General features: G+C 45.3%; 1 protein-coding gene across 1 annotated transcript in view; it reads left to right on the top strand.

The window, feature by feature from the left end:
* The window catches only part of CPNIFS (chloroplastic NIFS-like cysteine desulfurase), an 87,370-nt gene extending 62,172 nt beyond the window's left edge, over window positions 1–25,198 (top strand). Inside the window, exons 5-11 of the mRNA XM_086780197.1 lie at window positions 19,897–20,083; window positions 20,800–20,945; window positions 21,279–21,351; window positions 22,939–23,002; window positions 24,172–24,271; window positions 24,369–24,527; window positions 24,640–25,198. Coding sequence (XP_086636323.1) covers window positions 19,897–20,083; window positions 20,800–20,945; window positions 21,279–21,351; window positions 22,939–23,002; window positions 24,172–24,271; window positions 24,369–24,527; window positions 24,640–24,810 — 900 coding nt within the window. The 3' untranslated portion in view covers window positions 24,811–25,198. The remainder of the gene's footprint in view (window positions 1–19,896; window positions 20,084–20,799; window positions 20,946–21,278; window positions 21,352–22,938; window positions 23,003–24,171; window positions 24,272–24,368; window positions 24,528–24,639) is intronic.
* The last annotated feature ends 887 nt before the right edge of the window (window positions 25,199–26,085 follow it).

The raw sequence follows: 26,085 nt of genomic DNA, 5'->3' as shown, positions 1-26,085 counted from the left end.
GAGCTGATTTGGCTTCTTCTATCCTTGTACTTGCCTATTTAAGAGGCTTCCTAATGAAGAACAACTCATGGGGGGATTATGCATCTTTTTGGCCTCTCCATCTAATACTCATTAATAATTCCTCCTAGGGGTGTGAGGAGCTTCAGTCAAGCAAGGTACATTTGAAGTTTCATGCCTAATCGTGAAGAATCAGATTAGTACCAGTCAAATTCTCAGTTGCCTCTGTTTTCTGAGCTAACTTTGAGTAATAGAGCAATTAAAGATGATAATGATGTTGTTATGGGTTGTTGGTGGTTCTAGCAACTAATCAAGGTGTGGCTAAACACGTTTTGATCATCATTTAGAAAGCCCCCTCATTTGAAGGCCAAAATCAACCCTCCAAAGCTAGTCATTCTTTGCACACAAAACAGAGAGTTAATTTTGATAATTAACTCTTATTAGCACTAATCTTTGAGCTTATGATTGATTCTTGAAGTACAAATCTCAGCTAAAGGAGTTTCTTATCACTCCATCAGTTGCTCGTTACATCATTTTGGTTGATACTTTGTTCATTTGATACCTCCAACTTGCATACTGTCTTTGGTATCACCATATGTATCGAAGTAAGAAGCTCATAATGCCTAGTGATGGGGAATCATCAAATGTAAAATATGTGAACACCATCCATAGGTTGAAATGAAAAAAACTCAAGAAGAAGGTCAACACAATACCCAAACTACATTACTACTCATATGTAAAAATCTTAGGGTTTTCAGAGTTCTTGTGCAACCACATGTATCTGTATGGAGAAGGAGAGCTCTAGGTGTTTTTTTCCTTAGATTTGTAAAGGGGTAGGCGCTACCTTACTTATAAAAGGAAAGACCCTCTTGTTTATCATTCGGTTCATCATGGAGTCCACTAAAATTGATAGATTTGATGGCAAGAGTTTTCACACCTGGCAAACAAGGGTAAAATTTGTTTTATTGAAAAAGGGAAGAACATAGCCAAGAATAAAAAATTAAATACAAAGCAAAAGATGAAAAAGCTCGCTCAATTATAACATTGGGGCTGAGTGATTAGTATGTTCACCACATTGATGGAAAGGATGTCACAATCCTCTAGAGACTTATGCCATGCGGAAGGATTTCTTGGAGCATGATTGATTTACTCATGTAAAAGTTGGTGACTTTAATGAGTGATTTGAGTTGGTGACTCTTAAGTCAGTAAGAAGAATTGGTGACTTTGACTATTGTAGTTATGCATTCATGCAAGGGTTGGTGACCCTAGTGTATGCATAAACTTATGAAAGAGTTGGTGACTCTGTTTAACTCATGGAAGGGTTGGTGGTCTTGGTGAGTTAGCTGGGCTCATGCAAGGGCAATGGCTCTAGTTAGTACAGTATTTGGATCCAACACGGGTGGTGTCCATGGTCGCGAGAGTTTGTGTGTATAAGATAGCAAGTTGGGAGATTTAATCCAAATCATCGCGCACAAGCATTTGCCTCTGAAGTGCACTTGCATGTGTGACTTGTTTTATTTGCCTCGACGTTGCAGGGTATTTTGCTTGTGAATGTCCGGGCATCGAGGATGCCCAGACACCCCTGTGGTGGACGCGAGTGTGCACACTTGTTTGGGACTAAGGCGATGAATTTTATGTGTTTTGTAGGTGGTAAGTGTGCACACTCAACCTTATTTAATTATTATTTCTTTGTTTAATAAAGTCTATGGTTGCAGGTTCACCTTCATTAAAGTTTGGGCAGACAAATTTATAAGAGAGTTCACATTGGGCTGGACTATTTTAATGAACCAGGACCAATTTTCAGGTTTGGACACCCGGGCGTGGACCAGAAACCCACGAGTTGCGAAAAGTGATCTTGGGGGCTATTTTTGCCAGACATGAGTTGCTTTTCTGGGTTTTGGGGTGTGGAGCAAGCCAAGGGCAGCCAGATGGAGCAGGTCAACTTCTTCTGTAGAGAGCATATGGGCTGTGGACAGCAGTAGGAAGTGTGGAAAAGCTGGCCAACTCCATGCGCAAGAGCCGTAGGGCCGTTCGACTTATGGAATAGGGTTAATAGGGCTGGTTGGCTGTTGAAAAACAGGTTACATGGCTGGCCGACGGTGTTTTCTCTCTTCTATTGCTGGTCGGGTTCCACAATTCACAAAGGGCTAGTCGAGTTGCTTAACTGCTCCCTAAAGCTGGTCGTTTTCCTCTATTGCTTTCTCTTTTGGCTGGCAGCTGCTGATTTACAGCAGATTTCAGCAATACTCTTAAGGGTTTCCTTGAGATGGAACAGATATAGGGTGTGCCCGGCTTCAATACAGCTTCAAGGGAAGCAAAACGATCGGCCTAAGTACTGTATTGGGCTTGTTTGGAGCTACTGAATTTTACAATCATGTGGACAGCTGTGAAACTAGGAACAATTGGTGACTGTGTAAGCCCAGGTTGGTGACCAAGGCCAGGTTTCACAATCCTTGGTTGGTGACCAAGGATTTGTTTTCTCTATTAGGCAGTTGGTGACCGAGAGCTTGTATTGTTTGTTTTCCACAAATTTGGATAAATCTGGAGCTAGCTGAGGAGTGGAACTCCCGGACTGCCGCATCTTGTATAAGAGAACATGGTTGCAGGATGTGTATGTGATCTTGCTTTTATTCGGCATTTTGAGGTAGCTTTTTGCAATGAAGACCTCTCGGAGAAGTCTAAACAGAGACATGGTGGATGGCCAAACTCTTGGACCATAGTGTTGCCCGCACATGGACTGAATTCAAAACTCAGTTTTATGATCAATTCTTATCACCAAAATTTGCTAAAAATATGCGCAAAGAATGGGATTGGCTAAAACAAGAAGAAGGGGAGTCGGTGCAGACTTACATCGCCAAATATTGGAAGGTACTGTTGAAAGTTATCCCTTTCGTGACACTCTCTGATGAAGAGAAGAAAAGAAAGTTTGAGTTTGGGTTGCATCCGATCATTCAAGAGAGCCTTGAAGTGTACCCAAACCAAACCTTTCAGCAGTTAATGCATTCGGCTAGCGTGGCAGAGATATTGCACATAAAACATGATAAATCTAAGCCAATTTCAGATTCTTTCAAGGCCAAGAAGAGGGCTGGTTTTTACTAGAAAAAGGGTGGATAGCCCCTAAAAAGTGATCAAAAAGATACCTAGGGTACAAAGGAACGTCCATCCAAGAAGCCGTGGGGCAAACACAATGATCATGGGCTGTCAAAACAGCAAAGGATTGAGTATGCATGCGAGGGAAAATGTATTGGATGTGGAAGTAAAGATCACTTGTATTACGGGTGTCCACGAAACCCTAAAAATGCAGATGGTGGCACCGAAAGCCCTCATGTAAATGTTGTGCCAGATGTACTGGGAAACACAGGACATACTTCAACTAAAAGACTCATATGTAAAGCATGGGGACAACTAAAAGATCAACCTGCACTGTTTCTTTTTGATGATGCATCCACGGACAATTTCGTTTTTGTGTAGATGGCTGCCGTCATAGGATTGGATGTATCAGATTTTGGCACTTAAATGGATGCAGATGCAGCTTTTGAGGGTAAAGGAGTGAATGTAACGCAAATCATTGGCAAGCTTCGCATTCACATACAAGGCCACCTTGATCATGAGAGATTTATGGTTGCTCCTCTCATTGGTTGTGATGTTTTGCTGGGAATGCCTTGGCATGCTCGTATGGAGCCAAAGAAATCATACAAAGAAGAGAAGATCTCATTTATGCATAGAGGTAGAGAGATTGTTATAGATGCTGGTACTCCAGGAAGTACCATACCTATGTCAGAATGCGCAGCGGAGATGATGACAGAATCTGGGAACACGAGCAAACGCAATGCAGAAAACAGCATCACAAGAGAGAGGTTGATAGAGGTGTGTTAACTCTGCTCTATATACACAAAGAAGATCGCGGAATGATACAATATGTGGCAAGGGACTGGGGGCCATTTTATATGGCCCCCCTACAGCAGTCGGCGGGCTGCTGTAGGGCAGCCGACAGAGCCTGAACCTCCATGACCAGCCATGAGGACCAGTCGGCCAGTAGCAAGGTGTCGGACAGCTCATCTAGGGGGTCGTGGACCTGAAGCAACACAGACAGCCAGCCGCAGCATGTCCAGATGCAGTCGGCCAGCTTTAGAGGTCCTCCTTCCACCACGGGGCTGCCACCCAAGCCACAGAAAAATAGAGAAAAACGGGGAAAAAATACGGGGAGTGAGGAAAAATGAGAAAACACCTACAAGGGCGGGCACACCCACAACAAAGGCCCTGGTGTCTACAGAAAGACAGGAGATGACTTCTAACACCCCCTCTCAGCTCCTGGCTGTGAAACCAACCACAGGGAGCTAGGGTGCCGCCTGAGCAAATCCTGAGATAGCGACTTCGTGAAGAGGTCCACCGTACTGTCCTCCGTCGAACAAAACTCTAGCAAGATGTCATCAGCAACGATCTGTTCACGAACAAAGTGCCTCTAGATGACCGTGGGTTCCTCCAGTGGAAGCCCAATCCTGCAATGCAACCTCTGCAACCTCACCACCTCACAAGCAGCATCACAAGCAGCCCGGTACTCTGCCTCTGTCGACGACAAGGCAAAAGATGACTGCCTCTTACTGCTCCATAAAACTGCTCCTGGGCCTGAAGTAGATCTCCTCGTGTCCGGATCTCCTTCCCAAACTGAGTCACTCCAACCGTGGAGTCGGACTCCATCAATCAATCCCGCTCCTGTGTAAAAGAGTCCATGATCCTTCGCATGCCGCAGAAACCACAGGATACGCAATCCTGCCTCCCAAAGAGTCATCTACAACCATGAGCTCAACTGCCTCGTCAGGAAGCTCCCGTCCAATCTGGTGTCCATCAACCAAATCAATGAACCAGTCTGCTTCCGAGTCAAAGAGGCATCACACTGCTCACAAGGATCAACATTTGTTACGGTGCAAAGCCAAATCCTGGAAACCTGCTGAAGACCACGCAAGGCCTTCTCAAACCTGTCAACCACCCCCTCTAAATCCGGAACCACAAAGCCTGGAGAATGCACCTCCTTTTGCAAGTAATCAACTGCCACCTGCCTGGCTTTCCAAGAGGTCCCCGTGGAAAGAACATCCTCATCTAGAGGAGTTTCTTTGTCCCGAATACTACGAGACATCAGAGCATAAGTTACCTGTTCAGTTTCCTCTGACTGACGAAAACATCTGGTCCCGGAAAGCCTGCACCTGCAGCATATCCACACTTAAGTGGCCATTACTAGACTGCCACTCATCACAAACCTGAGGACCTGGGAGAGAGAGTGCTGAAAGCTTGTAAACTCCATTCTCCACTCCGCCTTCCCAAACCACCTGGCCTGTTGCTTTGTCTTGGAGAGCAACAAAATGCTCATCAAACTCCACCCGTACGCCAATCTTGCAAACCTGATGCACTGACAAAACAGATGAAAACCAAGTGACAGGACATACAACACCTGGGAGGAATGCTTCCCCCCTCTGCCATCGGGAACTATCTACATCCTGCCCTCACTGTGAACTGGGATAGTGGATGTACCCCCAGAAAGAATGTGACCAGTATACCTGCAGAGATCCCGTAAATCTAAACGGGAAGGAGTCATGTGCCTGGAAGCACCACTTTCTAGAATCCACTCTCGAGTATCCGTTGCGGAGACTCCTCCAACCTCCTCCCTGCCTTTTGAAAATGAAACAACGGTGTCCATCACCTCCAGGTGCACAAAAGCCGGAGTCTTCATGATTGCTGCTGAGGAATCTTCACCCTTCTCGGTCTTCGGCTTGGGACACTGCCTCCAATAGTGGCCTTTCTTGCCACAATCATTACACGTTCTCTCTGCCTTTAGTTTCTCGCAGTCAGTAAAACAGACTTCTTCTGAGAAGACTTCTCCGATGAAGCCTTCCCTTTGCTCGTGTTACGGCCTTTCGACCGTTGGCCAGTTAAGGCCTCCGAACCTCCACCCTGAGGAGGGTTCGTGAATCGTTCCTCCTGGTCCAAGACCATAGGCACAAGCTTCTCCCACGTGATGGTGCTGATTTTGCCACTGGTAATCAAAGACGAGTAAAATGCTGAGTACTGAGAGGGCAAGTGTGACAACAACGTTATGACCATGTCCTCTGACGATATCTCCTTGCCAGCTTGAAGAACTTGCTGCTAAAGAGCCTGCAGCTTGTTAATATGCTCCCGCATCGTCAACGACTTTGCAGGGCTCATATCCCGCATCTGTACTTCCAAGGAAATCCTCTTCATGGGCGATATCCTGTTGTAAAGAGAAGCCAAATGCTGCCATATACCTCTGGCCAACGTCATATGCTTTACATGATTGATTACCTGCGGTGTGCAGTTGAGGAAGTTAAACGAACGGACCCTGGCGTTGACACGATCCCACATCTGTGCCTGTGCCTCCCGGTCCTTTCGGATCGACGGTAACTCCCCTTCCTCTACTTCCGGCCATGGAACCCCAACAACGACGAAATCAGCGAGGTCGTAAGACTCCAGAATAGATTCCATCATAACCTTCCATATGCCGTAGTTGTTCCCGTCCAACTGACGGTCCACCGGGAACGTGGGGAGTGTAGGGATCTTCACATGCCTCTCGGCCATCTCTAACAGATCTGCCACTGCGGGGATGTACTCTTAAAAAGGGTGGGTGGGTGGGAACAAAGAAGAACTTACACTTGCAAGTGGTTGTCGAGCAAATCAGCCCGCCATCCTCTTGCTTCTCCTCTTTACAAAAACCAAGTAAGAACAAGTAGCTTTCTTTATTACCTTATTGACCTGTACATGACTAACAATAGGTTGTTGTTAGAAGTCATCTCCTATCTTTCTGTAGACACCAGGGCCTTTGTTGTGGGTGTGCCCGCCCTTGTAGGTGTTTTCTCATTTTTCCTCACTCCCCGTATTTTTTCCCCATTTTTTCCTATTTTTCTGTGGCTTGGGTGGCAGCCCCGTGGTGGAAGGAGGACCTCTGAAGCTGGCCGATTGCATCTGGACATGCTGCCTGCTGGCTGTGTGTGTTGCTTCAGGTCCACGACCCCCCCAGATGAGCTAGCCGACACCTTCCTGCTGGCCGACTGGTCCTCATGGCTGGTCGTGGAGGTTCAGGCTCTGTCGGCAGCCCTACAGCAGCCCGACTGCTGTAGGGGAGCCATATAAAATGGCCCCCAGTCCCTTGCCACATATTGTATCATTCCAAGATCTTCTTTGTGTATATAGAGCAGAGTTACACGCCTCTATCTCTCTCTCTCTCTTGTGCTGCTGTTTTCTGCATTGCATTTGCTCGTGTTCCTAGATCTGGTCATCATCTCTGCTGCGCATTCTGACATGGTATGAGAGCCATAGGCCCTTGATAGTTCTTGGGATTTGTGTAAGCAAGAGGGGGACTGTTGGGTTACTGATTGGTGGACTGTACGGGACTGTTTGGGAGAGAGTGCTGAGCATGAAAGAGTGAATGTTGATAAACCAACTCGAGAGTGAGTAGAGTTCTTGCATCGCTATAGTGATTGTTTTCGCGATGCGTTGCCTGCACCTGAGCGTCCTGAAGACCATCGTATTGATGTGATACCTGGTAGCACACCACCCAACGGACCTCCATATAGGGTAAGTGCTAGCAAGCAAGGAGAGATTATGGCGTAGGTGAATGACTTGCCTGAGAAAGGGTTGATACAAGCCAGCTCATCTCCTTATTGTTCACCTGTGTTATTGGTGCAAAAGAAAGATGGAACACATTGGATGTGCGTCGATTATTGTGCCCTTAACAAGGTTACGATAAAGAATAGATTTCCTATTCCGCACATCGATGACATTCTCGACAAGTTGGAAGGTGCAACTTATTTTAGCCGGTGTGATGGCCTGGTCCCCACGGGACCCCAATGGGGCTCACTTCACCTTGCCGACGTGCCGAACGGCACCACGAACGACGGGACCGGCCAACGTTCCCCACGGCTCATGTGGAGCCAACGGCAATGAGGGACTCACGATTTGCTTGCCAAGAGTGAGAGAGGGACGATTGATTGAAAGAAAGACCCGCGGTGGGGTCGAGATTGCTATTAACATGATAAATATTTACAAGAAAGAGAGTCGCTTTTGAGAAGGGACGCGAGTCATGGTCGTCTCGGGGGTGGGGGATTCCCAACCGTGACTTGAGGGGAGGGAGAGGGAGAGTTGAGCGCTTGCTTGAAGGTAGCTTTGAGAGTGATGGTTGCTTGGTTTATTGCTTGGTCCCCCACAAAGAGGCACATTCCTCAGGGTCCCCAAGCAACCCACCAAAGCCCCATCTGGATAGGACTCCCGAGGGGAGGGGGGGCCATCACATACACCCCCCCTTTAAAGAGCTTGAAGTCCCTTTCAGGCCCAAGGAAAAGGCAAAATGCATATGTACACCCTTGTATTGCAAGGCAATACATGACCCTCCAGTGGGTAAGGCATTACATGTTGGTGGCATCATTTGGCAATGTTTCAGGAAACTTATAGAACTGCATGATGAGCTGTTTGTGTGCATCTAATAACTTTGCCTCAGGCACCCAAGAGCAATCTGTCATGGGGCGCCCTTTCCACCTCATGTAGAACTCTGTTTGATTGCGGCGCACTCGGGCCTTTAAAATGATTTTTGGTTCAAAGGGGTTGCAGTTATTGTTGACGAGTGGCACATGGCGGCTGAATCTATCATCGACGTAGAACCTCTTGAGTAAACTGATGTGGAATGCGTTGTGTATTTTGATGGTTTCTGGCAACTCCAGCTTGTATGTGACGCCGTTAAAGCTCTGTAAGATGCGGTATGGCCCATAATAGCAGTGGTTGAATTTTGGGGTGAGGTTGTGGGGCAATGCGATGTTTTGGGCGCTTACAAAAACCAGATCCCCAGGGTGAAATTCATCTTGTCTTCTATGTCGGTTGGCACTTCTGCTTGCTTTGCACTGGGTTCTGCCTGGCTATCTGCATACGTGACTGCCACTGTCTCAAAAATTCATCTGCATCATGATCTTCTGCATGAACAGCTCCTGTGGCAATTGCCAGTGGGGTTATTGTTAGACATCATCCCCTACTTGCTGGCTTCCTATTTGGTGTCCTATTTTAGCCTCTAGGGCTGACCATGTTAGTTAGAGGGGCTGGTCACCCCTCACATATATTATACCCATATTTATTTCCCATTTATGGTCGTGGGTATTTTTCCCAGTCGTGGAGGTACTTTTGCTCCAGTCGGCTGCCTTCATGTAGGTGTATATATAGCCAGCATGCCTCCCTCATATCTCATTGCTTGCCTAGCTTGTCTAGCTGCAGTCCCTCACATACGAGGTTCGCCCCTCTTGCTCGGGACATGTATTCCTCTTGGTGATGATATTGAGAGCAAGTTCTCACCTGTGTTTCCTCTCTCTCTCTCTCTCTCTTTGGGTGGTCCAGACGCCCACGACTACGGAGGAGGGCATCCCAGCATAGACGGAGGTTGCAGCGGCAGATTCGGATTATTCTTGCGAGGCATGCGAGACACCCAGTCAGGGTGCTGACCACAGAGGATATTGAGGAGATCCGCCAGTGTCCGATGCGGCACATATTATGAGATGGAGGTACCTCCATAGTGTACCTTCCAGTTCCAGTTTCATTTTCTAGGTGCCAGTAGTATCATCTTTATTTTTCATTTTCTGGGTTTTTTTATCCAGACATTGTATCAGATCCACCATGATGTAACTTTTGGTCTCATAGGTCATTATGGCCTTTTGAAGACGTTAATATAACATTTCATTTCATTTCATTTCTCTTGTGTTTCCACTTTCCCTTCTTCTGCTGCACATTCTATTATGGTATCAGAGCGCTGGTGATTGTCAGCGTTGGAGGCTCCCTCCTCTACCTCTTCAATTCTGCGGTTTTTTCTGCCTATGGACAGATCTGCGTTTTTTGCTTTGAAGCTTTTCAAGGGCTGATTCACCCCTCTTTTAGTGGGCTGCAGTTCCTCCTCATCAGGGCGTCAGTTGGCAGCCTCTAGGCCGCCTGACAGGGGCGTGTTTTTCTGGACAGCATACCTGCCCTTTCTTGTCGGCACCTTCCAGGGTTCTCAAGCGTTTTTTTTAAGGTCTGGGCAGCAACATAGCTGTCCCAAACAGGTAGCATTTTTGGCTTGTTTGGGCTTGCTTTCCCTAGCCCTGATCTTGGAGCTCTCTGGGCTCCCTTTTGCCTGTCCCTTCTGGTTATCTTGTGCCATCCCTCCCACCCCTTACTGTTCTTGTTCTCTACAGCAGTTCTTAATCTGAGGCTTCAGTGTTTCCATATTCAGCCTATTCTATAGCCCCTTTTACCTTTGCGTTTTCAGATTTGCAGCCATGGTTGCTGCATTTTTCTGAACCGATCTTGCTGGTAGCTCTACCTTCACTTGGGCTTCATCTATTGGACCCGAAGGTACCTTCTCTTTAGCGTTTTTTCCTGATAGGAGGTGTGGACACTGGTTGGCCTGAATTTTCAGGTTTGTAGCCCTTGTTAGTGGACACAGATCACTTGCAGAGTGGGTTTCTTGTTTGGATTGTGGCTTTGGAGGCAGTTTTGTACTTGAGGAGGATTCTGAATTTCAGATTTCAGCCAGCATTTTGCTGATTTTGGAGCATCTATACCTGTGTTTTGTTCCTGGCCTACACGGTTTCCTGGTTTCTACATGTTCCTTGCCTTCTGTTGGCGGTGGAGAGCTATTTTTTTGCTGGATAGCAGTGTTTTGGCTGCGTTTTGCTTCCCACAGGAGTTTTCTACACTCAGAGGGTGGCCTTTCTCTAGCTACTTCACTTGAGGATCAGTTTGGGAAGCTGTTTTGTGTCTGTGGAGACGTTCTTCTGTGACAGGAGTTTCCAGTTTTCTGGAGGAGTGCAGTGATCTTTTCAGAGATCCCGAGCAAAGTTTATTTCATCCGAGCTTGTGTTCTTTTTGCAGTACTTGCAGAACAAGGAGGGTGTTTTGCCCTTGCGGTGTGATCCTTTCACATGGATCCTTTATTTGTTGCTGATTCTTGGGATCTGATTCTACTTTTGGAATAGTCTTCTGCTGTCTGTGATGCTTTTGAGGACTTTGTTACCACTGCAGTTTATATTCCTGCTTCCCTTACTCATTGTGAGGAGTCTACCTCTGCCTCTCTTTGTGATGCTTTTGAGGATGCCCCTCCTCTTGCTAGTTCTTTAGGCTTATTGTTTTGGAGGATGGTTTTTTGGACCCGATGGGATGCTTTGGATATGTGGTTGCTAAGTGTGCCTGGGGCACACTGGTACTTCTAGAGTTTTTTGGATTTGGATCAAAATCAGGTTGGGCTTATATCAGTCCGAGGATATCTTTTTTCAGAGGGGGATGTGGAGTCCTTTCATCTTGCGATGCCCACCTAAGTGGTGTGTACTTATGTACAGCATTGGGCAACTCATGTTATGGAGTTTGAGTAGATGGACCCCATCTTTTCTACAGAGTCTTTACATCTTGTGATGCCGACCTTTTCAGAGAATGCTTTTGTATAGCATTTGGCTACTCTTGGTACAGAGTTGGAGCAGATTGACTCTATTTCTTTTCAGGGTTCCAGTGAGGAGCAGTTTGCTTCTCCTAGGATTGATTATATACAGGATCTGATCTTGGTTGGTTATGAGGTTTTTCATACCTTCTCCAGGTTGGACACACGACATTCGACTTTGGGGAATGTTCTTACACTTGGGTTTGGAACCAATATTTGGAGCAGCACGTCACAGTCTATATGGTTGTTTTCTTCCAGAGAAGCGAGGTATCTGGCAGCTTGTTCTGTTGCTTTTGTAGCTGAGTTGCTAATGAGATTGCTTGTGGAGCTTTCTTGGTACCTGTTTGTGCAGTCTTTCATCTTTGATCGAGGGCGGTGTCTTTGGCTTCTTGGAGTTTGCTCAGCAACCGGTGCCTCCCTCATATCTCATTGCTTGCCTAGCTTGTCTAGCTGCAGTCCCTCCCCTCTTGCTCGGGACATGTATTCCTTTTGGTGATGATATTGAGAGCAGGTTCTCACCTGTGTTTCCTCTCTCTCTCTCTCTCTCTCTCTCTCTCTCTCTCTCTCTCTCTCTCGTGTGTTTCCACTTTCACTTCTTTCGCTGCACATTCTATCAGTTATCACCTCTTTTCCTGTTGCCAGTTCAAAAGGGGAAAACCTAGTAGCATTATGTATGGAACTGTTATAATGAAATTCCAGTATCTCCAAGTACTCTGCCCAGTCTTTCTGATCTACCTTAACATAACTGCGAATATAATCTTCGATTCCTTGGTTGATCCGCTTTGTTTGTCCAGTAGTCTGGGGGTGGTAAGCAGATGAGAATCGAAGTTGAGTGTCCAGTAACTTGAAGAGCTCTCTCCACATCGAGCTCATGAACCTTCCATCCCGATCGGACAGTATGGTCGTCGGTAGCCCATGGTACTTGAAAACGTGTTTGAAGAATAGCTTAGCCGTCTGATATGCAGTGAGGGGCGGTTTGGCGGTAATGAAGTGAGCCTGTTTTGAAAAATAGTCGACCACAACAAAGATGGTGGTAAACCCATGTGACTCGGGCAACTCGACTATGAAGTCCATGCTGACCACAACAAAGATGGTGGTAAACCCATGTGACTCGGGCAACTCGACTATGAAGTCCATGCTGACCACGTCCCATGGTCGAGACGATATTGGCATCATTTGTAACAACCTTGCCGGTTTCACCCGTTGCGCCTTTACCAATTGGCCCGTGGGACATGATCTTACATACACGACCACGTCATCTTGTATTTTTGGCTAATAGAAGAATCTACTCAGTTTCTCAAATGACCGCTTTTGGCCGCCATGGCCTGCCAACTTGCAATCATGGGCTTCCCACAACAATTTGGCTTTCAAGCTAGGCACATCCGGCACATAGATTTTCCCATGGGCATAGAATAGTCCATCCTTAAAATCATATAACCCTGTTGTTGATCGCCCTTTATGCAGGTCGTTGAACATCTTCTGAACTGCGGCGTCTTGTTTGATGGCTGCTCTAATCTCATCCTGGACCCCACTGTCCACTGCATTGACTGCATTAACTTGTGGCATTTGGCTCAATGCATCTGGCATTACATTCTGCTTGCCAGGGTTGTGCATGATGTCTATGTCGAATTCTGCCAAAAGGTCTTGCCACCTTGCTTGCTCTGATACCAAGTGTGATGGCCCGGTCCCCACGGGACCCCAACGGGGCTCACTTCACCTTGCCGACGTGCCAAACGGCACCACACTACGAGTTCCTAGTCATGCCTTTTGGGCTTACAAATGCACCCGCAATCTTCAATAAGATAATGTCTAGGATTTTCGCAGTCCACATTGGGAAGTGTGTGTTCACATTCCTTGATGACATACTAGTCTTCTTAGCCATTGCGGAGCAGAATGAGAAAGATGTGGAGAAAGTCCTGCAACTTTTGCGAGATAATCAGCTCTACATAAACGCCAAAAAGTCTGTCTTTGGTGTTAAAGAACTTAAGTATTTGGACTATATTATCGGTTCCGATGGGATTAGACTGGATCCATCAAAGGTTCAGGAAATCTTAGATTGGGACATTCCTAAGACAGCCCAAGAAATCCGCTCATTTGTAGGTCTTTGTTAGGCCTATAGTATCCATGTCCATCAGTTTTCCAACCTTGCAGCACTTCTTACTGGCTTGCTCAAGGGGGTGAAGACTCGCAAGCAGAAAGTCTCAGTTATAGGCAAGGCGCTTGATGCATTCTGTGCACTCCAGAAAGCTGCCTCAGAAGTGCCTGTATTAAAGTTAGCATCTTGGGATGAACCTTTTGAGGTCATTACTGATGCAAGCAATGTAGCCATAGGTGCAGTTCTCCAGCAGGACAATAGACCCGTGGCATATTATAGTAGAAAGTTGGATGTCACTGAAAAGAATTATTCGGTATATGACAAAGAGCTTTTGGGTGTGATCACAGCGCTCAAACATTGGAAGTCTTTTCTTTATGGACAGGTCTTCACAGTAAAAACAGACCACTTAAGTGACTTCAAACTATGCCCAGTGCCCAGTGGAGTGATCGACAGGCCAGGTGGAATCAACTCTTCCAACAGTTTGGAGGAATGATTGAATATATCCCTGGTAAGTATAACCTAGTAGCAGATGCTCTTAGTCGAAAGACCAACATCCAGGCAGTCCAAGAATCTACCATTCTCGAAATCACGGGGAAGGACTTAGATAGTATGAAAGACCAATATGTCGACTCCCTTGAGTTTGGTACTCGCTACAATTTGGCCCTCAATTCTGAGCCGGGCCATTATTCCATCTAGAACGGTTGGTTGTTCTTCAAGAACCGCCTCTGTGTCATTCGGGAAAAGCGTTCTGCTCTTCTCCATGATGCCCATGACTCCTTAGTTGGAGGACATAGTACCCTCGAGAAATTAGAACGGTCCTTTTATTGGCCAAAGATGAGACGTGATGTCTATTCACATGTTCAAGCCTGTAAGATTTATCAAAAAGTAAAGGTTCCACATACAAAGAAGGCTGGTTTACTTCAACCTTTGTCTATCCCCGACGGACCTTTCATCGACATATCTATGGACTTTGTAGGGTCTCTACCAGCATCCACTGGATCCTGTAACACTCAGTGTTTCACCATTGTGGATCGCTTTAGTAAATTCTGCATGCTCATCCCATGCAAGCATACGGCCACAGCGGATGACTTAGCCTATCTGTTTCTCAAGCATTGGTACCCAGTTTGTGGTTTGCCTAGCACCATCACATCAGATAGAGATTCCAAGTTTACATCGCATTTCTAGAGAGCATTATTTGAAAACTTTGGAACTAAGTTGCAGTTGTCTAGTGCATTCTATCCGTAGACAGATGGCCAAACAAAAATTTATAACCAGTTGGCCTTTGATGTTCTTAAGTCATACTGCATGACCAACAGTCCAAATGGAAACATTATCTTCCATTGGTCCAAGCTATCTTGAATGACACTCATTCATCTAGTGTCGGACGGACTCCATATGAAGCAGCCTTTGGTCGCCGTTTCTCTTCTCTCTTGATGAGATTGGTGTCTCCATCTCTAGAGGCTAATAAAACCACGGAAGCATTTTCCGAAATCATTGAGTCAGTCAAGGACCGCTTGACCAAAGCACAGGAAGCATATAGCAGACAGGCGAAAAAGTCTAGATGAGATGTCCACTTCAAGGAAGGGGATTCGGTCTATCTGCGTATCATGAAACAAAGATTGAAACAAGTGGGCAAACGTTGTCCCAAGCTTTCATTCCGTAGTTTTGGACCTTTTCCAATAGTCAAAAAGTTAACTGATGTCTCCATGAAATTAAAGTTGCCTACCAGTTGGACAATGCATGATGTTTTCCATGTTTCTAGGCTAAAACCATTTGTTGGTCCAGAAGTGTTTGATGTTTCAGATGAACAGTAGCCAGATGTGGTAGACGAAGTAGAAATCATCGAGCCTGAGCAGATCCTTCTTCATCCTTGGAAGCATGGTTCCGATTGACGGATACGTTAGTTCTATACGAAATTCCGAGATCGAGGTACCCACGAAGCCATATGGCTAGATGAGGAGTTCTTCCAAGAGTACCCACAGTTGTTGGCGGACTACTTGGAAGCCATGAACCTGTGGCCAAGCTAAGGAGGAGGGAATGTCACATGCACTCTGCACTCAGTGCATAGTGACAAGATGGCTCATCATCAACAGTGCAACATCTGTACATTATTAGAACCCAATAGGATGATATTTGTCGTATGCCGTGACCCCATTGTATATCCTCAGTCCAGGATAAGTCAGGCACGAGCTACGTAGGTCATTCTCAGCCATAGTCAGTCAGTCAGTCAGTCAGTCTAAGTTCCTTAACCCACTTAAAGAGACGCATTCATGCATATACAGTTAGTAGAAACCTTAGGGTTTGCATCAGAAAACATCCTGCGTATTGCACATCATTCATGCATAACATCTAGACCATTGCAGAAACCCCAGATAGCATCCAGTATTTATCTAGGAATTTTATGGTATTTTTCCCACCATTTTCAGCATTTTATACACATTTAAGCATTCATTATTGGACATGAGCAGTCGGCCAGCTCAGTAGCCAGCCGACTGGCTCATTCAGTCCATATAAATACAGCCCTTGCATAATCATTCCATCATTCTCAAGCGCTTGTCATCCTCGCCTTAGGAGCATAAGCGATTGCAATTTCAGCCACCTCTCTTCAGCGTTTGTCTCTTACAGCCCTAGGCGCCTCAAACGCAAGAGCATTCAGCCATCTATATCAGTAAAACGCATGAGTTCAGCATTCAGCCTTGCGTTTTCTGCATCCATACAGTTTTCAGCATTCATCCATTCATCCATTCATCGTTTTCTGCATCCATACAGTTTTCAGCATTCATCCATTCATCGTTTTGCTCCAGCCACTTGGTGAAGGTAAAAGGTAGCATTCATATACAGTCTAGAACAGTCCCAAACAGCCCCTCTCTCAGCCCTAGCTTTGCATCCCTTCCTCATACCATTGGGAAGAGTGCATAGGCTCAAGATTGGACATCTTTGGTTCTTCTACAGCAGTGCATAGGTCAGCCCAACTCTTGGTCTTCAGAGGTCTTGCGTATGGCCTATCATCAGTCACACCGTCAGTCTCTTTAAAGATAATAAAGCAAATACTATCTCAGTAACGGGATAGGGGACCCTTGAGTGGGTAATTCGGGACCCCATACGGTATACAGTTCTCGTCTCTCTCTCTCTCTCATACTCTAAGTTTGAAGTATTAAAGTGGATTGCTAAACTCGCGAAACTCAGGATACAGAAGACGGTGTGAGCATTTGTGTGACAGGATCCTCCAGTACGAAGACTTCCGCTGCATGTTACATAGGCGGGCTTCGAAACCTTTGGAGTTGGTACACACTGACTTGTGTGGACCTATGCAGACCCCATCCTTCGGAGGTTCTTTGTACTTTATGCTGCTTGTTGATGATTGTAGCAGATTTACATGGATTTATTTCCTTTCACCAAGCTTTTGCTCGGTTCAAGGAGTGGCATGTTATGGTGGAGAAGGAGTCTGGATTGCAGGTGAAGATCCTTCGGGCTGAGAGAGGAGGAGAGTTCTCTTCTAATGCTTTTGTGCGGAACATGGCATCAAGCGGGAGCTGGCCAATACAGGTTCGCTATTCAGAGAATGGAGTAGTTGAGCGTAAGAACAACACTGTGGTGGAGATGGCGAGGACGATTCTGGAGCATCGTGATCTTCCTCGTCCACTTTGGAGAGAGGTTGTGGCTACGATTGTTCATATCCTCAACCGATCTCTGAGGACTTCAGTACCAAAGATGACTCCATTTGAGGCTTAATTTGGTAGGAAACCAAATATCTCCCATTTTCGTGTGTTTGGAAGTGATGTCTATGTTCACATTCCAAAGAAGCAGAGGGGGAAGCTTGTCCTAGAAGCTTGTATTTGTGGGATATAACTCTCTTTCCAAAGGCTACAAGTTATATGACCCAAAGCGGAATGAGGTTGTTGTCAGCAGAGATGTTGTCTTTGATGAGCATGTTCCAGCTTCCACTATTGATGAGCCGCCACTTCTTGGAGAACCACATGAGTCTGAGGATGATTCCCAGCCTATTGTTCCAGCTAGACAGCCTCAGTCAGTTGTAGAGGTTGAGCTTGAGGCTGGAGATGAGCCCCAACAAAACAGCAGGAGGCTCCGCGTTCTGTTTGAGTACCAAAGAGTATCAGACTGCTTGTGGTGCTGCTTGCAAGGTTGTGTGGCTGCGGAGGTTACTTGGTGAGATTGGGTTTCTATAGAAGGAACCCACAGTGATCCAGTGCGATAACCAGAGCTGTATAGCTATTGCTCGGAACCCAGTCTTCCATGCTCGGACCAAGCACATAGAGATACAATATCTCTTTGTTCGTGAGAAGATTTTGGTTGGTGACATCTTGCTTGTTTATTGTTCGATGGAGGACAATGCGGTGGACCTCTTCACGAAGTCTCTACCTTAGGCTATGCTCCAGCAGCACTCCAGCTCACTGGGGACATCCAGGAGCTGAGAGGGGGTGTTAGCAGTCATCTTCTATCTGTACAGTGAGGGCCTTTGTTGTGGGTGTGCCCGCCCAGGAGCCTTTTCTAATTTTTCCCATTTTTCCATATTTCTCCCTATTTTTTTTTGGTCGTGGGGCTGTATTTCTCTGGCCGACTGCACTTGTCTTGGCCGACTGGATTTTTGTCCTGGCCGACATGATTTTTTGCTAGCTGACTACATCTTCTTCAGTTGTGGACATCTTAGGCTTCCTGTTGGCTGTTTTGACCTAGCCGACCAGTACTGGAGGGTGGTACCACCCTTGCCCCCACACCTATTTTTGTATTGTATTCATGTGTATGTAGCAGACTTTATACAGCTTCTCTCTCTCTACACTTCTGCATTTTGTTCTCTTCAGCACTTGTCCTATTTTTCCGTTGTGCACTCCGATAGAGGGCGTCCTTGTTGTGTTAGCACAAACTTCGAAGACTTGCAAAGAAACCTGCAGACGGCCAACTCTTGCTTGATCCAACATTTTTCGGTTGTCCAACCGTTCATGACGAAATATTGCAGCCCACTGCTAGCGAAACTCCACCATCCACACTCCAACACTGATGCATCCTCCGGTTGCCTATGGGGAGAACACTCTAGATAAAGGCTTGGAAAAACGCCGCTATTTACACTCCAGCACTAATGCATCCTCTAGTAGCCTACGGGGAGAACACTCTAGAGAAAGGCTTAGCAAAACTCTGCTATCCACAGTCCAGCACTAATGCATCCTTGGATAGCCTACGGGGAGAACACTCTAGAAAAAGGCCTAGCAAAACTCTGCTATCCGCACTCCAGCACTAGTGCATCGACTCACATAGATCACCATATCTGCATGCATTGACGTATATAGATCACAATACTTGCTTGCACCAACTCCAATGTACCTTGAATAGGAAGAAAGCAGAACCAAGAACAATACTCCCTACTACTAGAAGAGTTGCACCAAATCTGTATTCACCTGTACTGCTCGGCACCTGTATGTCTAGATCACCATCTCCCTGTGGAACATACTCCAAGTAATATCTCCTCTGATACACCAAAGTAAAAACTCGGGATGTTGGTACAATCTCCAAGAAGTGTGTGTATTGTGAAGACATACCCCCTGGTGAAGATAAATCTGGTGATATGTCCTCCTGTGGTACCTCCATGACATCAGTTGCTAAAGATACTCCACCCAATGCAAACGGTAGGTGAGAAGAGTCCTCTTGTACTAGCTCCAAAACTGAAGCAACTGCAACAGAGGCCAAAGATTCTCCACGTAGTGCAGACACGACGATTGTGAAGACTCCCCCCTGGAGACTTGGCTAGAAACTTCCTCTGTTCGTGCCCGTGGCATGATGCAATAAAGCACCCTAGGTGTGTGCTCAACCCGAGAAATGAAAAAATTTGAGACACATGCACATACTTTGTACTATATTTGGTCTCATGGACCCTTGAGGTCTTTTGTAGACGTTAATATAACACACACACACACACACACACACACACACACTCTCTCTCTCTCTTGCCCCGCACGCGCGCATGCACACACGCAACGCACGTGTACATACATAAATATGTATGATCTTAGCTAAATAATGCGAAGATAGCTGTTTACACTGTCTTATATACATTGAATAGATTCATTCTGCCTACGCTCTATTATAAACATGAAGTACTCTCAATTAGAAGGCATACTCAGCAATGTTTTTTTTTGAACTATCAGTAAAATAAGGAACTAAGTAGACCTCTTCCTTTGGGCCCAAATTTTGGCTTCTCATTTTAACTGGATTACTCTTTTTGGGTGGATTCAGTTCAGTTTGCACAATGTATTTTTTTTATTTTTTATATATATATATATTTTCAGAGTACCACATGTTAGATGGGGAGGCCTCTTTACTATAATTGATGTTTTGGCAGGTAATACTTTCAATTGCCGAGCATCACAGCATGATTGTGCCGTGGCAAATTGTTGCGAAGAAAACTGGGGCTGTATTGAGATACATCTCTCTTACCAAAGATGAGGTTGCAGATATGGCTCAGTTGAAGGGTTTGCTGTGCAAAAGGACTAAGCTTGTAGCATTACATCATGTTTCCAATGTCCTAGGTGGGTTTTCAACTTTTAAACTGACCTTTTTGAAGTTTTCTTGACTCCCCCCTCGCTCTCTCGAATCTCACTTACCTTTTGTGTTTAATCCAAGAATTTAAATCCCTCACATAGCCTCGTAGACTGCAATTTGTGTCTTTAAGGCACTTGAATCTTGTGTGTTGCCATTATACATATATACCCACAATTCAAAAGAACTTAATTGACATTGATAATGCTACAAATGTCAAAGCCTTGGAGCTGCAAAAGCTGTCCATCAATGAACTGCTAATGAGTCAATAATTACCTGTTTGCCTTCTATTGGATCTTTTTTGGATGGGCCTCATATTGGCTGTCAACTCCCACTTCATATGCCATGTCAGAACTCAATCATTCACGGTATAGGTTGCTCTCCGCCCTTTAGCAATTGGTATATGTGATTCCTCTACCTTTGTACATGGGCAAATAGCATGTCTAGTTTGCACTGCTTGATTCATTAAATTTTGTACGAGGCTTAAAGCAATTCAAACCTGCCAGGTATTCTTTAAGAATTCACCTAGTTGAATCACTTTAAATTAAGGTACAAATGTGAAGAGGTAATTCAACAGGTATTATTGTCTAGTTGCTCCGTGTATGCTTTGGAAAAATTTTGTTGCTAGATTTTTTTAATAGAAAGGGTAGTGACTGCAGAGCTTTGTGCTACTTGTCTCTACTGAGTTGGTGAAGGAACTGTGCAGGTTCTATCAACCCCGTTGAACAGGTAGTAGAATGGTCAAGGAAATATGGGACAAAAGTGCTTCTTGATGCATGCCAAAGTGTTCCACATATGGCTGTGGATGTCCAAGACCTTGGGATTGATTTCTTGGTTGCTTCTTCACACAAGGTGAAAGTTTTTTACTTGAAAGAGTAGAGTTTAATCATGGATTAATCACAACCTCAGAACGTTGAGATCAAGTTTATTTACACTAATCTTGTTAATAAGGCTGAATTTGAAGATTCGTATAGGCTCCAATTTGGGGGTGGGAGGGTGTTGTTGCATAATTTCATTTCAAGATGATTATTGTGATGCTTCATCCTTTAGCTTTGAGTTATCGTCTGGGGAAAATGCCAATACTTTTAGGTTAAAAGAACTCATTATTAGTAGTTGTTTGGGCTACATGTTGTGCTTTGTGCAAATGCTCATGTTTTTTTGAATGGCACAACAAGCTTGTTTCAGATGTGTGGGCCCACAGGGATCGGATTTCTTTATGGTAGAAGTGAGCTTCTTCAAGATATGCCTCCTTTCCTCGGTAATCTCAAACCCCTCCCCCCTTCCCCCTCAAAAAAAAAGACGACTGCTTTTCTGTTCTAAATTAAAGCCTGCATATTTGCATACACAGTGTGGTTATCTGCTTTTTGTTCCTCTCATGAAGTTTTTGGTTGTGATGGTTGAAAGGAAAGATGGTAAGAATGGTGATACAGCATCCCTGACATCATGGTTGGCTGTCTTTCTGCTGGGTGGTTTCTGTACAGGTCCTGGCCCAACTGGATGTCTCTGCACTCCTCAGGGTATGGGTGGTCTTCCAGTATGCCCACTCTTCTCCTGAGGATTCTGGAGGCAGACATTTCAGTTCTCTTTCCTTTTCGATGCCTGGATAGGGTACCTAGTGGGATGAGCAGCTTGTGGTCTCCACTCGTAGATTAAGTATTTATTTTTACAAGGTACTTCAAGGACACGTAATGACACAGAGTTTTAGGCTGTGTGCCCATATGGAGTAGTTTGGTCTCTTCCTCATGGCGAGATGAAAACCTTTGGAGATTGACACAGGGCCTGTTTGGTCTCTTCCTCATGGTGAAGAGGAAGACCTTTGGAGATAGGCAGAGGGCCACTTCTTCATCTTTTTCACCACTTCGTCGCGGGTGGGGAAAGGTACTATGCTTTGCAGGAAGAAACTAATACTTTGAGAAAGCGGGTGGGCCTACCTACTACTGCATCTCCAGAAGAAGAGGGAGAAGAGAAACTCACAGAGATGTAAGAAAATAGGACCGTAAATGAAGGGAAGTTAAAAGAAAAGAAGATTGATGAGAAGACAGAACAAAAGAGAAGCTATTGTCATTCTGATATTTGGGGTTTTTTTGGGAAACGGCAGGTGTTGTTGGGAAACAACCGAAATGGTGGGGAGGAAATGGCTGAAATGGCCAAAATGTGCCTTTTTGGAAATGGAAACAGCTGTATTGCAGTTCAACCTTGTGACCCCTTGAAACCAACTGAAATGACCTGAAAACTGGTGTTTTGGCCGTTACTGGTAACTATGGATGATATGTTAGCACCACCTCATTTCTAGCTGTATAGTGAGATGGCATTGGTCTTATCAGTGCTGCCCATTTGTCTGCAATTCCTCCAGTAGCCTTCCTATTTTTGCCACCATGTAGTCAGTTTCCCCCCCCTTTTTTTTTTCTTGGGGGTGGTCTCCGCTTGCTGAGGACTGCCGAGGGTGTCGGTATTTCGGATGTTCTAGAGCTGCACCAAAAGATGACCCATCTGATCGCACGTGGAAACCTTCAAATCTTACCCTTTGGTGGAAGGCACAACCAATGAGGCAGTGGAAAATAACGATGTGAGGAGGAACTGTCTCTGGATTGGAAACCGTCACCCTAAGCAATGTAATACTAACTTGAGGTGTCACAATTGTGGTGGGGTATTGGCCCTCGGGGCTGTATTTTAGGGCCCTGTGAGCACACAGAACTCCACCTGAAATCACCTAACTAATCCATGAAGGATGGGAACGGATGTGCACGTTTCTATGTGCTTTTGGGTTGAAAGTTCTGCATTCTGGAATCCTTGTTGTTTCTGAATTTTCTTAGAACCTTTTCTTACGAAGGTGTTGGGCTTTCAGGAGGTGGAGAAATGATAGCGGATGTCTTCCTTGATCATTCTACTTATGCTGAGCCACCTTCCAGGTACATGAGGACATCCTTTTCTTATAAGTTAGACTACATTCATTTTGTTTGATGATGAAAAGCAAAGTAGTTCTGTAAGTGTACCCTAGCTATGGGAATAGGAGAGATGGAAACAGAAACAACATTTTCAGGGAGTCAAAATACCACGTTAGCAAGGGAGATGCAAGCAAGGGAGAGGAGGAAAGGAACAGGGACAGGACAAAGGCATTAAAATATATAGATAAGGAAGGGAGAATATGAGATAGAAGAAAAAGAACGCAGAAATATGTTATTTAGGTTCAAATGGGTAGTTGGTCAGATGCAAGGGTAAGGTGTTTGTTGACAGTTGAATCAAACATCCTAGGAGGAAAACCAACATGCTGTCTCACAAATGAAGCTACTACTTATGGCATTGCTCCACAGAGGAATGGGTTTAGAAGAGGATCTTGTGCCTCCACACCCAGTGCGACTCACCTTAGGTGTGGTTGCCCCAGGGATGGAGACCGGCCCCACCCCCACTACGAGGAGGCTGGCACCGGATTGGCAGTCCATTTGACTTACCAGAAGCTGTCTGTCTTGGTGGCCACTGAGGCATGTGTCACAGATTACACGCATGACTTTTTGACTCCAGCTGGTTGATGATGATGAATTGCATGGCGGCATGGAAGATCTGGTGGGCTCATTTCTGTGAGACCATTGAGGGGACACTGACTCCTCCCACAGACAGTCCATTTCCTCCAGACGGACCTCATCCATATCCTCCACAGTTGATAGGAGTGTCTCCAAGGCAGACCTAGTGTGATGTCTGACCGATGGGCGGCTTTGTGGAGCCTGGGACCCTTTCTTGTTGGGAAGCAAGGATGGCATCACTTTTCACTACAGGCCCTGCTGTGGCTGCTTACCCTTCTGCCTCATATGTCGTCTCCCTTTGAAAGCAGCCAATCCTGTAGCCCTCCACTTTTCCCCCTTTCTCTAGTCTTTTCCTTATAAGAGGGTTGATATTTGTTATATCAGTGTGTGATTGACAACATATCAGAGAAGGATTGAAGATAAAACTAATGTCTTGGAATGTTTTGAATCTTCGGTCAAAGAGCAGTCAGCTTACTGCAGATTGTCACTGCAATTATTTGTCTAAGATTTTTCGTCAAGAATGTATTGCACACGTCTATCCTTTGCTTTCCTAAAAATAGGTTTGAAGCTGGCACTCCTGCCATTGGGGAGGCCATCGGGTTTGGTGCTGCGGTTGATTACCTTACAAACATAGGGATGCAAAGGATCCATGACTACGAAGTAATAAGCTTCTTCTTCTTTTCAATACAGCTGCTCTCTTTGATTGGCAGAGATTAGAAATGAAATCCAATAGGGTGACTTGATATGTCTTGTGCAGGTTGAGCTTTCACATTATCTATACCAAAACTTGTCAGCAGTTCCAAGGGTGCGAATCTATGGGCCTCCTATCAAATCAGAAGGTGGGCGAGCTGCCTTGTGTTCCTTCAATGTAGACGGCATTCATGCGACAGATATTGCAACCTTTCTTGACCAGCAGGTATGCTAAAGCATGCAAGTGGCAAACAATCTGTGCCATCACTTTGTTTTTAGGTTATAATGCGCTCTTCTTCAATATTTTTCCGTTTTGTTGCAAAAATTTTTCTGTGCAGCATGGTGTTGCAGTAAGATCGGGGCATCATTGCACTCAGCCTCTCCACAGACATCTAGGGATCAATGCGAGTGTTCGAGCAAGCCTATATTTTTACAACACGAATGCGGATGTGGATGCCTTCATCAAAGGCCTCCAGGATACCATCAACTTTTTTTCTTCTTTCCAATGAGGACATCCAAAGCATGCATTTTGACAGTAAAGATGTGTGAATTGTTCAATGAGGGATATGAGGTCTAGAGAACCCGCATGGAGTCAGCTTCTTCTGTGTAAAATGGCCTGAAACTGAAAACATTGTAGCAGTGACACCGGTGGTGTTGTAGGCGAGGATCCTTCGGAGTGTAGTCTATTGGCTGATAAAGTGGAAAAGCTGTGCTGGAATGGTGTAAATAATTTGAAGATATACTGATGCATGTGTTGCATAGAAACTTCAACCTTGAGAGGCTTCTTACCTGTAGGGCATGTATGCCACCTATTTTGCAAGTCAGACAATCGCATGTGTGGGGTGCTAACTGTCATGTTTGTGAAAGAAATATAATAGTCAACATGTTTATGTCCAACCTTCAAATTTTCTTCTTAAGTTTGCCATGCTTTAGTTGTTTGTAGTTCTAGTATTGATTATGGAGATATCAAAACAGGTGTCTGCTCCACCTCACTTGTTAGTGGGATGAGCTGCATTGGCCCATGCCCTTTGAGAAGACATGGAATGTTGGAATGTTGCATGCATTTCAGGAAGAGGGATTGTTGTACGCTGTACATTCGAAAAATAGAAAGAAAGAATGATTTTATTAACATCTAAGAAACATCTACAAAAGACCCAAAGGGTCTATGAGACCCAAGGGTCTGAGAGTAGGCGAGTATGTCCAATCTTTTGACTCGTGGGGGGTCAACCTTGGGGTTAGGGATCTGTGACTCTCATTTCATATTGAGTTGGCGCCGCCGTGATAAGATTTAGACTAGGACAATACATCCAAGTCCACCACCAAGTTCCTGTTTGAGATGATCATGAGCAGGTTTGGATGTCCGATTGAGCTGTCAGTGATCAGGGCAAACATTTTTTGAATGACGTCATCCGCCTATTGGTCACCCAACACTTGATCACCCATAAGAAGTCCACCGTCTATTATCCGTAGGCCAATGGTCAAGCAAAGTCCACAAACAAAATCCTACAAACGGATCCTTGAGAAGCTGGTGAATGAACATCGCACAGATTGGGATGAAAAACTGTATTTGGCATTATGGGAATCTCGTACTACGTATAAAATCTCTACAGGGATGACTCCAGTAAAACTGGTATATGGCACTGAATTAGTGGTGCCAATGGAGTTTGTGGTACCCAATCTCATGATGGTCACAGAAAAAAAATTGAGTCCGGAGGAATCCCTTAAACAATGATTGGATCAGCTCATGCAGTTGGATGAGGACAGACTCACCAGTTTCTTCATTA

The sequence above is a fragment of the Cibotium barometz genome, chromosome 41 (assembly GCF_041138505.1).
Source record: "Cibotium barometz isolate CiBa-2024 chromosome 41, ASM4113850v1, whole genome shotgun sequence".
Classification (NCBI taxonomy): domain Eukaryota; kingdom Viridiplantae; phylum Streptophyta; class Polypodiopsida; order Cyatheales; family Cibotiaceae; genus Cibotium; species Cibotium barometz.
The sequence above is the reverse complement of the archived record's forward strand: the minus strand, read 5'-3'. Positions and strand labels throughout refer to the sequence as shown.